This window comes from Phoxinus phoxinus (assembly GCF_949152265.1).
Source record: "Phoxinus phoxinus genome assembly, chromosome: 25".
Classification (NCBI taxonomy): domain Eukaryota; kingdom Metazoa; phylum Chordata; class Actinopteri; order Cypriniformes; family Leuciscidae; genus Phoxinus; species Phoxinus phoxinus.
This window is the reverse complement of record NC_136900.1, coordinates 8940063-8957620: the sequence shown is the minus strand read 5'-3', so window position 1 is coordinate 8957620 and position 17558 is coordinate 8940063. Positions and strand designations below refer to the sequence as shown.

The window sequence follows — 17558 nt, the reverse complement described above, 5'->3', positions numbered from 1 at the left end:
ATTAATAATTCACAATCATACAAAACATCTTAACATGATCGAATAGAGCAGATGTAAAGTTTCAGGTAATAACCAGACGTCTTCCTGCACAGAATGCTGTCGTCTCCTCAGGGCTCTGCTGAAGGAGAAGCCAAGCCGGCGACTTAGTCTGGGGCAGATCCTGTCTCACAACTGGTTTAAGGTAGTGAACCTAAGATCAGCTAAAAATTATTTATTATCTCATAGGAAGAATTCGGCAAGTAAAATCTGTTTTGTTTCAGGTCGTCACATAAGGCCACTCCAGTTGGCGTCTTGCGGGCTGCAATGGGAGACGCATCATCCCTCCTCTCACCTTTGCGTCTTGCGGGGCGAGCAAACCTTGTGTAGCATCTTGCGCCTTGGCTTGAGGGAGCAGTATTTGCATCTGGCGGTACTGCATCCAGAGAGCACTGTACATATTGTATACATGTACATACTTCTTTTGGTTGCCCCTTTTTGTTTTTCCTATCATGGTCACTCCATTCCTGACAGATTTGTCTTTGTTCCTGCAAAGGCCCCAGCCGAAGCAAGCACCAAAGGCCATCTCAGCCACTCTGGTTTCCAAGCTCCCAGTCATCTCCGTCCAGGCCCAGAGGTTTCAGTCGTGGCCTCCTGGGCCCAGAAGTGCCACCTCAGAGGTTCTGTGGCCATTCGAAAGCCAGAACTCGTCTTTCTCAGAAGTCTGTCTAACCTCAGAGATTCCTGCTATGGCCACTCGAAAAGTTTCCTTTGTTTCCAGACCTCATGTCTGCTCAAGTCCAGGTTCCTGCCACTTCAGAGCTCTGTCTCAACTGCCACTGGCACTCCAAATGATCCTGTTGTTGTCTCAAGGTCATCTCAATCCCAGATATCCTCGTGTCAGCCATCCTGGTATCCAAAGCTTCCTGTGATGGTTCCTGTCATGACTGCCTGGTCCTAGAAGTTCTTCATGGCCAGATCTTCAAGTTCTCAATGCCAGATCTCATCTGCCTCAGTTGCAGTGGTTCGTGTCATGGCTGCCCCAGATGTTCCTGCCACAGCTGTCTATCAGAGCTCCCCGGTTCATCCACCCTGGTGTCAGCGCTCCATTTCGTTTATTCTGGGTGTCCATCCAGCCAGTAAAATCAAACCTGAAATAAATGTTTACATTTCATCATTTTGGAGACTCTTTAAATCAAAGCAACTTATGCAGGTAAGTAAAAGTGAGAAACAGTAAGAGTGTTTTTACATAATTGATTTACAGGAAGTGCCTTTCGACTTTGTACCTCATTGTGATGAAGCCAACAGATGCTGCTCGCTCACGGATCTTCGAGTAATGGAGAGAACATGATATCAAATTGTTTGAATTACGTTGTATTCCTTTAAATCTATTTATAATGTAAAATCTTTAAGGCAAAGATGTAAAATATTCTGCATCATTATTGATTTGTCTTGATTATAAATGTCAACAAATTTTAAACTTAAATTAAAAATGCAGCATTTCTCTAAATTATGTGAAATGTAGGGACATTTTAACAAAACATGATTTCTTTTTATAAAATATAACTTTTATTACACTCAATTGTTTACCAAACAATTGTTTAATAAAGATATTTACTACAGTAACTTATTTCTTTTCTGTTTGTCACACCAAAGTAAATTGTGTCACACGATTGGAGACAAAATGTTGGAAACAAAGTTTGTTTGAATAAGGTCTTCTTCATTTTGTCTAACAAACAAAAAAGTGCACAAGAAAAAAGTAATGCATTCTTAATATTTGAAAAATTATTAAAATGAGTATAAAAAGTACTTTTTAAGTTTTAAAAAAAAAGAAACAGGGATCTTACACATTAAAAGTGCAGTTGCTAACTTTGTCTACTTCAAAAATAAATACAATTTTGACAAATCTTTTTTTTAAATGACACATAAGTGTCCTAGAGAAAGCTGTGCGATTCTTACAGATAAGGAAACAGTAGTCGGTTGCATAGCAATGAAAATCTCCGGCAGCCTGTCCGCTGTAGCCACTGTCAGGAGTAAACACTAGAAAAGAAAACAAGACACAATCAACACCACAGACACTTGCTCAATATAAAGCACACTTAAGTGAGCATACATCTCATGACAAAACCAATACAAGACATAATGCTTATGAGAATTAATGGTTGTTTCGCCTCAGTATCAAACTGTGTCTCAGATGTTTCTCAATAAAATAAGGATAAATAAAACAAGATGAATTGAATTGTTCACACACAGTGGGAGTATACAGCTAACAGGATAACAGCTCCGATTTAGTTTTGGAAGAATTTCATGAGACGTTTTGAGATATCTGACTTTTGCGAACAGACTTTAAGAAACGTGAGATTACGCTGTCTGACTTTTAAGAGCCTAATGTTACTAATGTCTTCCGTCTCTTTTGTTTACCGTGTTTTTCTCGTGAATGAAACTCGGCTCATTTTCTAAAGGCCAGTCTCTGAGTTTGAATTATTAAAGTGTGGTTCATTCAGGAGGCCATTCACTGTAACTGCAGCTCTGCGTGGGCCGACACATTTACTTTGCTTTGTCCACACGCTCATTTTACGATTCTTTTGTTCTGATAATGACGGTACAGTCTGGGTTAGTCTGAGAAGCCAAGCCACAAACATAAACATATATATAGTGCAACTTACAGGCTCTGTTTTAAAACCTAGCAAGATAGCTACATAGGTAGAACGTTAAAAAAAGAAGCTCTAAAAAGACAGAGAGTACACAACAACTCACAAATTCGCAATGCTCATTACATAAAACTTCTGTTCTGTTGAGATAATCACATTATGCTCTACTACAGGAAGGTGAAAATAATTTCACATTAACATTTCACATTAAGAAGTCTTGTGTAAAACAGTGTAATATAATTTATATACCGAAATGTATTGAAATTGAAATATCCATGTGCAGGGCTCGACATTATCAATTATAAGTAAATAAGTTATTCACTTGTCCGTGTACAAAAAAGTTGCTTGTCCGGAAACAAAAATAGAATTTCCGTGTTACATAAGTTTTATTATGAAGCAATATATGAGTTTTGACATTTAAATCTGCATATTTGAGCTATTTACACAGAGGGCTTTTTTTTTTCTTTATAAAGGGCATTTTTTTCCCTGGCCTAATTAAATGTATGCTTAATCTTTCATTTTAAATTCCTAAATGTTATCAATAAATTCAATTAGAATAATAAGACACTATAGGGCTGTTACCAATCAAACTAAATCATTTACACAGAACAAATTACAAATGTATTTAAGGGCACCTATTATGGAATTTTGAAATTTACCTTTCATGTAGTGTGTAACATAGATCTAAGTGAACAAAAACATCCTGGAAAGTTTGAAATATGAAAGTGCACCGTATATAAAGTTATTGTCTTTCAAAAGTAAGAGTCGACTCTGAGTCATTTTTATGAATCGTTAGAAGACCGAAGCTTTTTCTCTGACTAGATGACGTCAACTTGTCAAGTTATTTAAATACGATACGCCCACTTATTGCGCTCCAAGGCCAGGGAAAATATCATGGCGACGAGACGCTGTGTTCTGAAGTGCGCCCAAATCTGCCCGAGGAGGAGCATTTGAAGACTAAGTGGCTACAATTCATATATACAACTATACCACAGAAGTATAGTCCGAGCCTTGTGCTTTGTTCGCGCCATTTTGAAGACGATTGCTTTACCAACTTAAATGCAATCAAACTTGGATTCGCGAGCCGGATGATACTGAAGGAAGGTTCAGTTCCAAGTGTATTTGCATCAGCTTCCTCCTCCGTATCACAACCAGTAAGTGTTATTAATAATTGTTGCTTTTATGTTTTATGTAACATGCTTAATAATGATTTTGTTTGTTGTGTAATTAAAGCACCGTTTAGCTTCTAGGTCTTCAATGGCAATTATATTGAGATATGTGAAGTGTTTGTCGTTGTTTTCGGAGTTGTCTTAAAGAATAGAGTAATACCTCGTAGTAACGTAACTGCTTTTTTTTTTTTTTTTGTAAAAACGTTATGTTTATGCATCGGGCTAACGCAAACAAAGACTGATTGTGCTTTTACAATATGAACTCTGGGCTATGCTCGCTAACATAACATTAAATTCTTTATCTTATTTTTAGTTTTTTACTACAAACTACAAAGCTGTGGACTATAATCATTATTATAACACAATTTAATTGATAAAAGCATCATTGTACTCCGTGTTAAAGCTGCAGTCCGTCGTTTTTCCTCTTTGTCGCCATCTCTGTTAGAAATCTGCAATTGCAGTTATAAGCGGAATTATTAACTGTGCGTGGGTGGTAAATCGGCATGAAACAGCGCGGATGAACACAGTGTATTGAGGAGAACCTGTCGCTGCCGCGTCGCTGTGGATACTGTACTGTCATCAGCAATGTCAGAGTATACTTTTTGAAGGTGTCAACATTAGAATTTTCATCGGAAAATGTCATCTGAACAAGTAAGTAACATTCACTTTTGTTCTGACCAAATTCGGGGGGTGGGGGGAAGCATTGCAGTAGGCTATATCATGCTGATTAAATCTAACGATTGCTTATCACGTCAAAACGTGAAAAATATATTTTTTCTGTAGCCACTCTGAAGTCCGAAGTCTTTGGGTTTTACAACTGGTGAATCTCCAGTTGTCACTGGTGATTGTCGCTTTAAACTTTCGGGATCCGCCATACCAAGTGCTGAGCTAAATCTCCACCTCCATCGTCCACACACGCTAGCCGGGGACTCCTTCTCTATGTGTACAGAAGTGACGTAATGACGCAAAGACATGCTCGAAATTCCCGCGGAAATCCACCAGTACCACTGGAATTAAAATCATTATTACAAGCTTACCGTTTTGAATCGAGGTAAGGCAAGCAGATCGTTTTGAACACTGGCTGGTTACGTTTTTTTTTCAAAAATGTCTTTTTTTTATATTTTTAACCCCAAAAAAGTGCCGGACTGCAGCTTTAAACAAGAAGTATTATCTATGTAAACACTGCTGGGTCATCTGACCAATCACCGCAGATTAGCGTCGCGCAAAGGAGGGGTTTGGAAAAATGAGTCATTGAACGAATCATTTGGGAGTCGGTGAGCAAATCAGGTAAAAATAAATGCATATTATACGACAACAAAAGTGTTTTTTGTCATTGCATGCATGTAAAACTGTTGTTGGGGACTTCCAAAACAACATTAGGAACATTTTAAATGTCATAATAGGTGCCCTTTAAATAATATGAGATTTTATGGGTCATTGAATCTTTTGAACCGATTCGTTCAAAACGCTAGATAATTTAGTAATGAAAACAGCACTCAAGTGTGATGTTGCTTACCTGTATAATATGTTATAAATATAAAAACTGAAGATTTGATTTGTCCTCGAGAGCACAACCTTGTTACTGTCAGTACATTATATATTACATATTATTATCCACCATCAATCGCTACTTACACTAAATGTAATCAAATCATTCTCACGTTTTAATTATTCCCTAGTTATTTTTGGTATTGACGTTGTTCTGGATGGGCAAGTAAAATTTTCTTTCACTTCCCCTTCAAAAAATCCACTTGTCCTGAACAAGCAGACAAGCGTTAATGTTGAGCACTGCATGTGTGTTATATATTTTTATGTTTATTATGTGTCATTAGTTTACCATCAAGCTAACAGACACACTCAACTGAAATCAATTGCGAGTTAAGAGTCTCGTGAGCTTTGCGGGAGAAATGCTGTTTGGATGACACACATTTTAAATCCATTTGATGCAGCTTTACTGAGCAAGGGAGCTCACTAGATTTTGTAACAGAAAACCAGGTGTCCAAAACTACAAGCATGTGAACTCTGACCTGGTGAAGCGAGCCAGCGTCCCGAGCCCCACAATTCCTGTTAGGCCGTAAAAGCAGAGCAAGATGGCGCCAATGATGACATCAGCTCGCAGGACGTACGACTGCCAAATGACAAAATAGAGCGCCAGCAGCACTGTGGCCCCGGTGGCGATCAGATTCGAACCCGTGTAGCCCTCGCTCTCCTGTAGGTTTCCCCTGATCCCTGAGGAAAAGAGATTGACACAAGGCCAATGAAAATGTTTTACTAAAATATGTTTTTTTTACTAAACAAAAATAGGATCTCACCCCAGTACACCCTCAGGACCTCAAGGCCGGCCATTAGAAACAGCAGACACACGTCTAAAGCGAGTCGGCCAACAGGGTAACTCAACACATGAGCTGTCAAAAGGCATAAAAACCACAAGATGTACATGCATTTTATTTCATCTCTTGATTGTTGTACACCTCTCCTTAACAAGACAAATGATTTGAAGTATCATGCATGTCTGTAGCACAAACAGAGCAGGAAGAGTTAAAATGTACAATAAAATGTAGCCTAATACTTATGGTTAGGTCAAATTCATAACCGTAATAGTACAAGTGATGCTTGACTAAGCAGAAAAAAAAGAAAAGAAAAAAAAAGGACATTGATAAGTTGTACTCACTCTTGTAGATGATCATAGAGAGGGTGGACAGAAAGTAAAACACACCGAAAGCTGCCGAGAGATACAGCAGGATCTGGAGCAGCACAGATGAGAGCTGGTGTTGTTGATTAAGGCTTAAAACATGCAAAAGTATTCTTATGAATACTATATGAGTATATGAATATGATAATAAAACATGAGGCTACTATGTTATAAATCTAATTAATTATTATGAATTTGAATTGAGTTGGCAAAAAGGATGAAGAAATGCAATTTAAATTTGAATCTAAGGAAGTAGAATGAATATTAATTGAAATGAAAAGTAGTTCACATAGGCTAACTGTTTTATATGGTATATAATATATATATATATATATATATATATATATATATATATATAGAGAGAGAGAGAGAGAGAGAGAGAGAGAGAGAGAGAGAGAGAGAGACTTTAAAAGACTAAAGTTTGAAAGTGTATGGTTCTCCTCATAGACAGTCAGACAAAGAGACAGATAGTTAGATATTTTTCAATAAGTTCAATAATGCTTTGTTCTGCTTATTATTTCTATCTTCCCCCTCAGTTTTCCATCCATCCATCCGTTAATTTATTACTGTTCAGGGACTGTTATTCCGTGAATATTCACAAACTGACAAAGGATACAACACTGTTGTTTTTGCCTAAAGGAAAAAGCACAATTACATTTGACATCTTAAATAAAACAACCTAAGAGAATCCAAATATGCTCACTTCGGACATATCAAATGAAATAGTAAACATTTCTGGCACTTTCAGAGTTACATATTAAACTACATTTCGCTTTTCCATAAAGTTACAGCACAGGAACCTCGACAAGGCATAGCACGCAATTAAACCACACAAAAAACGGTGAAATGTTTGAAACCATTCAAAATATTACAAAAACATAAAGCTTTCACTGTAATATGTGGGAAACTGCGTTTATTTCATAGACAGTATGGTTTATTTTCGATGATAAAATCAGTATCTATGGCAACGGAGCGGGTTACCTGCACGTCCAATCGCCATCTTGATTCTGTCCCTCTCTCCGCTTCGTTCGCTCAGTGTTTAGTCTTTGGCGCCTCCTAGTGAACAGGAGTGACGTCAACGCAGCACGTGATTACAGGATTACAGGATTTTATTTATTTTTTATTTTTTTAATAGCAAATTTAAAACAAAATACATATATAATACAGCATTCCAATGCACTTAAAATATTACTTAATGTTAAAAAAGAACAAGAAAGCAAAATTTGAACAGTGTAACCAATAATTTAGTTTATTTGTCTTTTTCTTTTCTTTTTTTTTTCATAAGACAGACTCAATCAATGTGGATCATATTTTTAATCAATCGAAATTATGCTGTGATTGGGTTTTTATTTTAACTGTTTGGGCACAGGCGTGAAAATGCATTATCCAAACATAACTGGTTGTAATTCAGGAAGGCTGTGGAATATTTTATATATGTGGAATACAGACTAAATTTTGGTCTCATTTTAAAGAAAACACTCAACTGAAGTGAAAGCACCTCAAAAAATTAAAGTGTTTGCATTAAAGTTTAAGTTTACTGTAAAGCAAATGTACTGTAGCCTACTAAACATTTTGTATTTTATACAAATCATTTTTACTCTAAAATTGCTATCAAATCAAAGTAATTTTAAACCAAATTTGAAGTTGAAATCACAAGTTTCTTTGATATGTTGTAATACCAGAAATAGCCACCGGGAGACACCCACATTCCGTATATTTTTTTTAATGCGTTCTCCAGTAACAAATTAATACATCTCTGTCACAATATCACTTCTGACACAAAACAGTCGCCAGATATGAAACCTCGAGTCTTAGACCTTTCCAACGATGTGTTTTGTCAAGATTAGAAAAAGTTTGGATTATAAAATAGTTAAAATAAATGTTATAATATGAAACATGACTCCACCCATAGGGGGAGGAGCCCGTTAAATGGTTACCCTTTCCATGGTAAGTAACGCAATGTCCGATTTCAAAATGGTTTTCACAGGATGAATTTTGAGTGTTTGGTAGGGGGGAAAAGCCTCTATGGGAAAAGCATGGAAAAAAGCAATAAAAAAAAGAGCGCCAAGCATCCGGGCTAGCGTGACACTGACAATTAAGGGTTAATACTTTCATAAACGAATTAAAAGATTTGCACTGCTTGACACATGCAACTGAAGTTAGGCTACATGAAATAAAATTTTCTTAATACTGTACACATATGGAAACATTTACTATTAAGGGTTTTATCTTAGGGGCCGTTTACATGACACCTCTTTCAATAAAAAACGGAATCTTTTATGCCTTTTGCCCGTTCATTTTTCACGAATAGGCCTACAGTGTTTTGGGGTCCTGCAAAGCGCAAACTTTTGAAAACGGGTTTCAAAGTGCACGTTTTTGAAAACAATTCTCCATGTTAATCATCTTCATATAAACAACAAAAACATGAATATGTAAAAAACGGTAAAATCATGCGCATGCGTACTATGTGTTCAGTCTAAAGGCGCGTAAGTGTTTCTTTACAAAGTGACTTTTGGCCTGGCATGAATAATAGTGTTTAAAACATTTCTTATGCTTTTCTATTTTCGCGGATCCGTGTGAACTGGATCGTTTTGACAACATTGTCATCTGTAGCTACGTGAAAATCGACAACAAAAATGTTTCTGTAACAAATCGCCTCCTATAGCCTACCCTGCCTCTAAAATATCTGCAGACAGTAACCACACACACACATACAAATTCACATAAATATTTATGTAAACACACACACACCTAGAAAAAACACACACTTCGTAATTTACTGGAATGTATGATAAGACACATTAGTCAGTGAAAGAACACACCTGCTGAAAGAGAGAGAGGGGAAATTTTAACACCACCCCATTTTTTTGTGTGAAATATGATTTTAAAAAAAAACCAATTTTTTGGGGGGGCGCGCAGGTTATAGGGTTGGTAGCCGTAGGGGGTTTATTTCACTACTAACTTATTTTAGCAGCACAGGGTTCTCAAACAACAGTGTCTGACAGTCATCATTTGGTTATAGATTACTGAATGACATGGTCTCAATGACTCCGAATCAACAATAGCAGTATACAGCCAGAGTAAGACATGCTGTAACTTCACATGCACACACTCCCATGTAAACACACACACACACATTCATTGTGTGGTGGACTAACAGGACAGGGTCACATGTGTGCGGCCACACATATACAGCTACGCTCACATTTAGACGAAGTGCATTAACACAGCCAGATGTTTCTTTGTCTCTGCAGCCTCAAGCTCTCTTTTTCTCGCCTGCGTCCTCCCAAACAATCCACGCAGTGTGTCGTGGGAAGAACGGGCGTGTTGTTCAGGTCAAACAGAGGAAAAAGGAGGGTGAGAGAAAGAGAGAGAGAGAAAGATGCTCCAGCTGTGAGTAAAAACAACAAAACTGCATTTGATTGGGAGGGGGGTGTGATGGACACAGGGTCATTGTTCGTAAAGAGGTCGCGGATAAAGAAGCGAGAGAAACAGATCACTCAGCTCATGCAGTGATAAATGATGGCGTTACACCTCATTCATTCACAATCCCTCAACCAACACAACCGATGTGATGCTACAATATTTTTAAACCATGAAATACTAGGCATATATGAGAAGATAAATATGAAATAAGCGAAAGAAATATGATTATCATATTCATGTGCCATAATATTATCATCATACTGTTCAAAATCATGATATTACCATATCGTTTTTGTATGTGCACTTCATGAAAAATGTATTTAAATGTGTAAATAAAATATGTAAAATAACTAGCCTATAAGCGGTCAAAAATTGTATGATCAATACGTTTTGACAAGATATGTTTTTACATTACTTTAACTTAGCAAAATAATAAGTTAAGCAATTTGCTACATTTTTGTCAGTTTAATCTTATTTAAGTTGAAATTACTTAAACATCCAAGTTGATTGTACTTAAAAAATTTAAAGCAGCAAAGTTTTTTTTAGTTTTTTTTACAGTGTATGGTATGGTAATATTATGCTAGTTTGAGATATGGTTACCATGGTACTAAATGATTACCATACACTTAAAAGTTTCAAATACTATATTCTTGAAAGTAGCCTTTTGAGTATAGTGTAAATGATAAATGAACTTCAGAATGTGTAAAAGACTATATAAGTAGCCTATACCTAAAATCACTCATTTACATATTGTAAACACTGCAAAAACTGTCAGTTATGCCTATGTGATGCTATTATGTTTGTTTATGTGTAGTTAACTATCTTAATATGCCTACTGTAACGTTATCTCGTTTGTGTTTTGGAGTTGTCTTTTGCAGTCAATTGCAGAGCTTTATTTTAATAGAAAACCTGCCCTGCCTCTGTAGTTGGCCCGAAAAGTCACTTTCAGAAGTAAAACAGCAAACTGCAATGGAAATCCTTGTTAAAACTATATTTTCACGGGCATTTGTCTTTGCTCAAGCGCTCGCCCACGGGCGCATGGAGCGCGCGCGCGCACAGCGCAAGACGAGCGAGAGCGCGCAGAGAAGGACGTTGAGCGCAGAGCGCGTACCACTGAAACTGGCTCGAGCGCAGGTTGGTGCGCGCAAAACCCGCTCACAGGATAATTTTTTTTTATCGATTAAAAATACTTTCCAACTTCAAATGACAATTTATTATTATTACAATCCGTAATGACCGATCGCAGTAACAAATAACCGATATCATCTGGGGGGAAAACTGGAATATGCCTCCACCTGACATTCAAAGGTAAAATCTCCTCAGAAAAAGGATTTTTTTTTTTTTTTACTTACGGAAGGAACTGAAACTGTTTTTAAATAACATCCATTAATTATCCAGAGGAGATATTGATAGTGAATTCGTTCGAGGAAGTTCCGAGGCGTGTTGTTATATAAAGATAATTGTGCGTCAAGTTGCCGAACAGGGATGATGAGAGTTTGAAGTGCACGCGACTCCCGCCGCTCCCGCGCGCCGGAGGATCGTCCGTTCACGTTCATGGAGTTTATAAGCGGGAGCCGCTAGAATGGATGCAGTGATTGATGAAACGGAGGCCTTACAGAGATTCTTCGAGGGTAAGACAGTTCATTGACCTGTTGATGTGACAGTTCAAAATAATGTTGCTTGTCAGATCACTATTTCTTCCCTAATACAGTGATGGATCAGATGGTAATACCTTGGTACTCTTATTTACATCACGTTTTTTTTTCCCCGGGTAAAATGCAAACTTAAAGTCTGATTTAATAGCCTATGTGAGCATGTCCGAGTCAACCTGACTGCATTGAGTTAACTTACAGCAATGAAAGTCATTTTAAGGGTCAGAACAAGCAATAATAATAAAAACATGGTATTGCCATGTTCAAGAACCTGCTATTGTATTGTCTATATTCAACAAACCTTGATGTTTTATGTTACTTCATGCTGGTGATGCACCTGAAGTGATTCAGAAAGAAATCACTAGTTAGTAGTAATGATGATTGTTGTTAAATGTTCTACACTGATCTATTTCAGAGTCACATATTGTGTGTCATATTTCACTGATAATGCTTTTGACATGTTTCAGACATTATTGTCGTGTGATTTAGGAGGATTAAATTTGTCAAAAGACATAAAAACAGCCACTGATGAGCCATCCCAGGGAGGAATGTTTGGGCAGAAAAGGTGGAGAGGATTGAAGAGAGAGATGATGTACGGATGCAGGGAGCGAAGGATGAAATCCAGAGGAGAGAGGAGGAGGGGTTTGAGGAGAAACACTGGGAAGGACAGAGGAATGTGATAAATGGTGTGTTTGTAATGGTTAAGGCAGAGACAACGAGAATAAGAGAACTAAAGAGATTGATGGATTAATGAATAGATAGTTGCGGCTGTTGAGCAAGAAAATAAGATGAAAACAAAAGAATGAATCAGATGTGATATCTTCTTATTTCTCCATGCCGTGCCATCGGTCAAAATAAGAATGAAAATAAGAAATTGTGTTTTGCTTAAAGAAAATTAAGATATTTTTTTTTGCATTGTCTTCATGACAGTTTAATATTAAGCGCAATTTCCGACGAAAATGCAAAAACAACAACTCATAATTAATATAGCCTAATGTAAGAAATTATAAATATTATTTTAAAAGTAATATATATATATAGGCTAGTATTTGTCTTGAGTTAAACATTAACATTTTTATTACAGTATATTTTGTATTATTATTATTATTATTTTAAATTACAATTATGAGAATCAACTTTGCGAATAATGAAAATTATAAAAGATAAATAGATGCAACTTCACATGTAATTTCTTACTTTTTTTCCCTTTTCCTTTACGTGTTAAATTTGACCTGGATATATTTTTTGTGTTATTCGGTCTTTTAGTGACATCACTGCAAAGTGTGGATTTATTTCCTTCTGCAGTTTTTCTTCACTCTTTTCTTATCGTAATCGTTTTTCTTTTCTTCCGAAAGCTTTTAACTTCATTTGTCCCCTCAGAGTGGTCAAATTCGTTCTCTGTCATTCTTGACAGATAAAAGCCGTCGTTTTTTTTACAACGGGTTCTAAGCCGAACTATTTATTTTGGAGGGATTTTCCAACCATAATTTGTGGCACATCATTAGGCGCGAGTGCGTGTTCTCAGAGCAGGTGTAACGGTTTGTATATATGACAGCGTTTCACTGTAAACACTGTTGACTTCTTTGGGCTCTGGAGTTCATGGCCGTCAAGAACTGCTCTTTAACGAGAATTTCACATGTTTACATTCTTCATTTTGGGGAGTAAGGCAGAAAATACTGGAGATGTTCTGACAGCCTTTTCCTCAGAGACACACAAGTACTCAGAAATAGGGAAACAACAGTATAAGTGTGCGATGTGTGAATTACGGAAGAATTGTGGTGTGGACACACTTATATATTTTTGTAAATATTACAAATTCACAGTTTTTGTTCAGGAGTCTGTTTATGGTTTGTTTGTGTTTTTGAGAACACTGTTGTTAACCAGGCGGTAGATATAACTTGAATGAGATTCTGATTCATATCAGTTGAAGTTTTTCTATTGTTTGACTGTGTGTATTGAATTGATGACTGGTTGCTGTTTTCGATTGTACTCCATGTTCACGATTTCCAATGAATGCTCCGTGTGTTTGTTCTCTGTTTGTTTGTGTTTGTGTGTTTAGTGAAGCGGGGAGGGGGGTGTCTTAAATGAACATCCATTGTGGAGTACAGCAACACAAAGCACAAAAGAAGAGGCAGATTGAGCTGTTTGTCTGATTTGACCCTCAGCTGTCCAAGAGGAACATTTTATTGCTCAGATTTCGCTCTATCGAAATTCAAACAATGTAATAGAGTTTCACTCAAATATCAAGTTTGTCTTGGATGTTTCTCAGACAATTCCTTGGGGGAAAAAACAGGCACATTTCAGTTGTCATACAGTAAAAGGATAGCAGCTCAGATCTTTACATGTTTATATTGAAATATTAGACTTTTGATTGAGATTTAGTGTGTGTTCACACCTGGCATGTTTGTTTGGATTAAAGCGAACTCTGGTGCGATTGCTCTGTTAGTGCGGTTCATCTGAGTAAGTGTGAACGCTGCCATCTGAACCCTGGTGCATCAAACAAGCGGACCGACTGAGACTCTGAAAAGATGAGTCGATTCCAAACGAACTCTGGTGCGGTTCGACTGAAATATGAACGCAACACGGACCAAAGACATGTAAACGAACCAAAAACAGGACATGATGTCTCTAGATGCGACCCTAAAAAGGACAGAATGGATACCTGTACCTGTTTTTTCTCATCATGTTGCTCATCACAGTTCACTACAGGCGTCAGAACCGCATCTCCTCGCAGCAGATCTGTGTTTGTGTGTGTGACGGAGGGATTCCTGGCGCTGTTTTGACTCGTTTACTCATTTTATAAGCTCTTCACGAGTTCTCAGCTGGTCAAAATGCCATCATATGTAGGAACGCACACAGCAAGCGCATTTATCGCAGAACACAGCATTGTTTTGGATGTTCGTAAGTTCCTTCGCAAAATATACGTTATAAAAGCTGATCAATCATCTTGTGAACATATCTCTATGCCTTTAGGTTCGGTATCTTTAGGTTGGGTGTTAAAATGCCAATGCGAACGCTAAGTGGACCAAACGAACGAACCGAACTACAAGTGTGAACACACCCTTTGATATCTTGGCAAATCTGAGCACAGTTTGAGACAGTGTCTTACTTGTCTCAAGCTGGCGAATACATTTTAGAGGAATGGATTGACATTCACAAAGAAAGGAACTCTGGGAAACGGTTAATGGCTTCTATTCCTTTGGTTCTGAGATGAGGAGAGGATATTTTTCTAAACATATCTAGCACCGAAACCCCTTGTGGTATAAGAGCGCTCAGAAAGCGTTTTTAACCTGATTGAGTGTAGCCATAAGCTGCTTATAGAGGGTACGCTTGCCCCCTCTCTCTAATGCACTGGATCATTCCTGGCATACCTACAAGACTGTTAAAAAACAGAATGAGGTGCGAGTAATGTTTCTTTCTCTCGCGCGTCTCTTTTTCGCTATCGCTGCCTCATTCTGACTCCATTAGTGTGACAGTGTGCAGACAGGGCGAGGGAGAGAGATAACAGACATAGACGCGCACACAGATGGATGCACACACACACTCATACATGCTGTGGGTGTGGTGAGATAAGGGCAGGGCACAGGTCATACAAACACACACACACATGCCAATTGCCAACATGCACATGCAGAAACACACATGTATCAGTTTTGGTACACCAGCACACATTAAGCACTCAGGCACTGTGTATTACAGAGCTGATTGGTCGAAACGCCAGCGTAGGAGTTAATGTTTTGGACCGCAACCCATCCGTGAGCTCCACAACACGAAACTCACCACTTTGCCACCCAAGGCGATGGCTGCCAGCAAAGGTGCATTGTGTAATATTTAGGAGGATCTGTTGACAGAAATGCAATATCATATACATAACTATGTTTTCAGTGGTGTATAAAGACCTTACATAATGAACCTTACCCTCATTGGTGGGCACGCACTGCCGAGGATGGCACCAGGTGTCGGCGCGACGGGAGGATGAAGGCCGAGGCGGGAGATAGTCGGTTCGGCCACATTCACCAGTAACAGCGGATTATCAGAGCATCCCAGTTGTCTCCGACGAAAGTTTATAAAACTATCCCGTGTAAAATGATCACTACAGAGGCGGGTTTTGGTGGTGATCCTCAGCTCTCCATCAAGGTGGCTCTTCACAAAATTAATCCACCTCTTCTTGATGTGATCGTTTAGGAAATTTAAATAAGGACACCGATCTGTTTCGTACATGATCGCATCCCGGTAGTACGTGATCGCATTTCCGTGACGAAGGCATAGCTAACTAGCAAACTGTAGGCTGTAGTAACTAGTAACTCGCGATTGATCGGCAAACTGATGCGAATGTGCTCTATTTATATAGTTAGGGAGAGCGGCCAGCATCAGGGGCTCCAGTGCGTCATCAAGTAGGGGCGTGTCTAGTAGCTCAGGGGCTCCAGTGCGTCATCGAGCCCCCGTTTTAGCCCCGCCCAAAAAATCCGGAAAATAGCAATGGTGAAAAACTGTTTAACGGTCTAACTCCACAATTCAGTCCTTCGCAGTTCACAGTCTTTGTAATATGTTTTAGCAATACATTTCTAACATTTATAATGTGTTTAGAATTTTTTTTTAGAATTGCCTTTACAGGGACTTTAATTTAAAGTTTTTGTTTTTAATAGCTTCCCCTCCCTCTTGTAGCAACATCTCTTCTCTTTGATGATGCGTTTACTGGCACAAAGGCGGGACAACCTGTCACTCTCATGAGATCCACCAATAGCAAACCACAACCATCCGATCAATTCCCTTTGGACAAAATCAAGCCCCGCCCTACATTTTCACAAAAAAATTGTTTTTTCCAATTTATTAATATTATTTATTTTGATAACATATACAATATGTTAAACTTGATTTTTTACTCAAGTAAAAGTGTAAAAGTACTGGTCTCAAAACTACTTAAAGTATAAAAGTAAGAGTAATGTAAGGGAAAAAAATGCCATTAAGGACAAAAGCTTAGGCCGCGTTATTATAGTAACGACCTCAACGCTGGCTATGTTCTTGCTGGAGTGTGACGTGACTTGTGTCATGTGCAGGTGCGATGGATCGCTTACAAACCAATAGGGTGTCGGAATGGTATATGTTTATACTTCTCATCCAACCACAATCAAATTCACTCTCTCGGGGATGGTGCGATTTATCTGGATAGGTTTTTGTTTTTGTTTTTTGAACGATGACAAGCCGGAATGAAAACAAGCCGAAATTAAAAAGCTATTTTTAAAATGTAAGGAGTAGAAAGTACAGATAATTGCGTTAGTCGAAGTAAAAAGTCGGCTGAAAAATAATTACTCCAGTAAAGTATAGATACCCAAAATTTCTACTCAAGTAAGGTAACGAAGTATTTGTAGTCTAACTCCGTTACTTGACACCTTTGCTCATTTGTGATTTCTCTTTCCTGTGGGATGGTCATATCAGTCATGCACTTCTTGAGTTTTGTGAGAATATTCAGGCAGGTTAGGTCACATTTAGCCCGATGTCAGCAAGTCATGGATCACTCTTGTGTGCGGGTACAGATGGTTCCTGGGGCTGATGTTTGATGGAGGGAATGGTTTGGCCGTTGCGCGTGGTCTCTCTCATGTAACAGTGTATTGCTGTCACTGGAATGCATTGTGTTTGAGCAGCCAGGCCTGTAACATTCACATGCCAGTTCCAGTACAACAAACCAAAAATTACACACTTTCCACATTTCAGGTGACCGTGATCCGATTCCCACATCCTTCGTTTTATTGGAACTTCCAGTGTTTTATAGTTTTAGTCATTTTAGTACTTTAACATTTGTAGTTTTTTTATCTAATATTTATATTTCTGTTTCTTTACTAAAAGTAATGCTAGTTGCTTGCAGTTTAAGTGTGTCAGATCAGATGTTGATTCATTAACCTTACCTGATTCAGTTAGTTCATTCAGTAAAAGATTGATCAGATTGTTTCAAACCAGTAATACGTAATACATTTGGCTATGTCCGAAATTGCAT

General features: G+C 38.0%; 3 protein-coding genes across 9 annotated transcripts in view; 2 read left to right on the top strand and 1 right to left on the bottom strand.

Moving 5' to 3' along the window:
- Positions 1 to 937, top strand: part of LOC306993179 (uncharacterized protein) — a gene marked incomplete at both ends in the record, with an annotated part of 1797 nt that extends 860 nt beyond the window's left edge. Inside the window, one exon of the mRNA XM_079602794.1 lies at positions 93 to 937. Coding sequence (XP_079458920.1) covers positions 93 to 937 — 845 coding nt within the window. The remainder of the gene's footprint in view (positions 1 to 92) is intronic.
- Positions 938 to 989: 52 nt separating this feature from the next.
- LOC306993185 (transmembrane protein 80-like) lies at positions 990 to 7532 on the bottom strand. 3 transcript variants are annotated; one of them, XM_079602800.1, is made up of 8 exons: positions 7470 to 7516; positions 7105 to 7167; positions 6468 to 6561; positions 6109 to 6201; positions 5824 to 6025; positions 1936 to 2016; positions 1263 to 1303; positions 992 to 1127 (listed from the first exon to the last, which is right to left on the bottom strand). In XM_079602800.1, the coding sequence occupies exons 2-6, from the start codon at positions 7150 to 7152 to the stop codon at positions 2004 to 2006; spliced, it is 450 nt and encodes a 149-aa protein (XP_079458926.1). In that variant the 5' UTR covers positions 7153 to 7167; positions 7470 to 7516; the 3' UTR covers positions 992 to 1127; positions 1263 to 1303; positions 1936 to 2003. The 3 variants fall into 3 exon arrangements, with proteins under 3 accessions (XP_079458928.1, XP_079458926.1, XP_079458927.1); XM_079602801.1 differs by having other exon boundaries at positions 7105 to 7121; positions 7470 to 7505; XM_079602802.1 differs by lacking the exon at positions 1263 to 1303 and having other exon boundaries at positions 990 to 1127; positions 7105 to 7121; positions 7470 to 7532.
- Positions 7533 to 11379: 3847 nt separating this feature from the next.
- Positions 11380 to 17558, top strand: part of myrf (myelin regulatory factor) — a 41971-nt gene continuing 35792 nt past the window's right edge. For all 5 annotated transcript variants that reach the window (XM_079602774.1, XM_079602773.1, XM_079602772.1 and 2 more), the window contains exon 1: positions 11380 to 11545. In XM_079602774.1, coding sequence (XP_079458900.1) covers positions 11497 to 11545 — 49 coding nt within the window. In that variant the 5' untranslated portion in view covers positions 11380 to 11496. The remainder of the gene's footprint in view (positions 11546 to 17558) is intronic.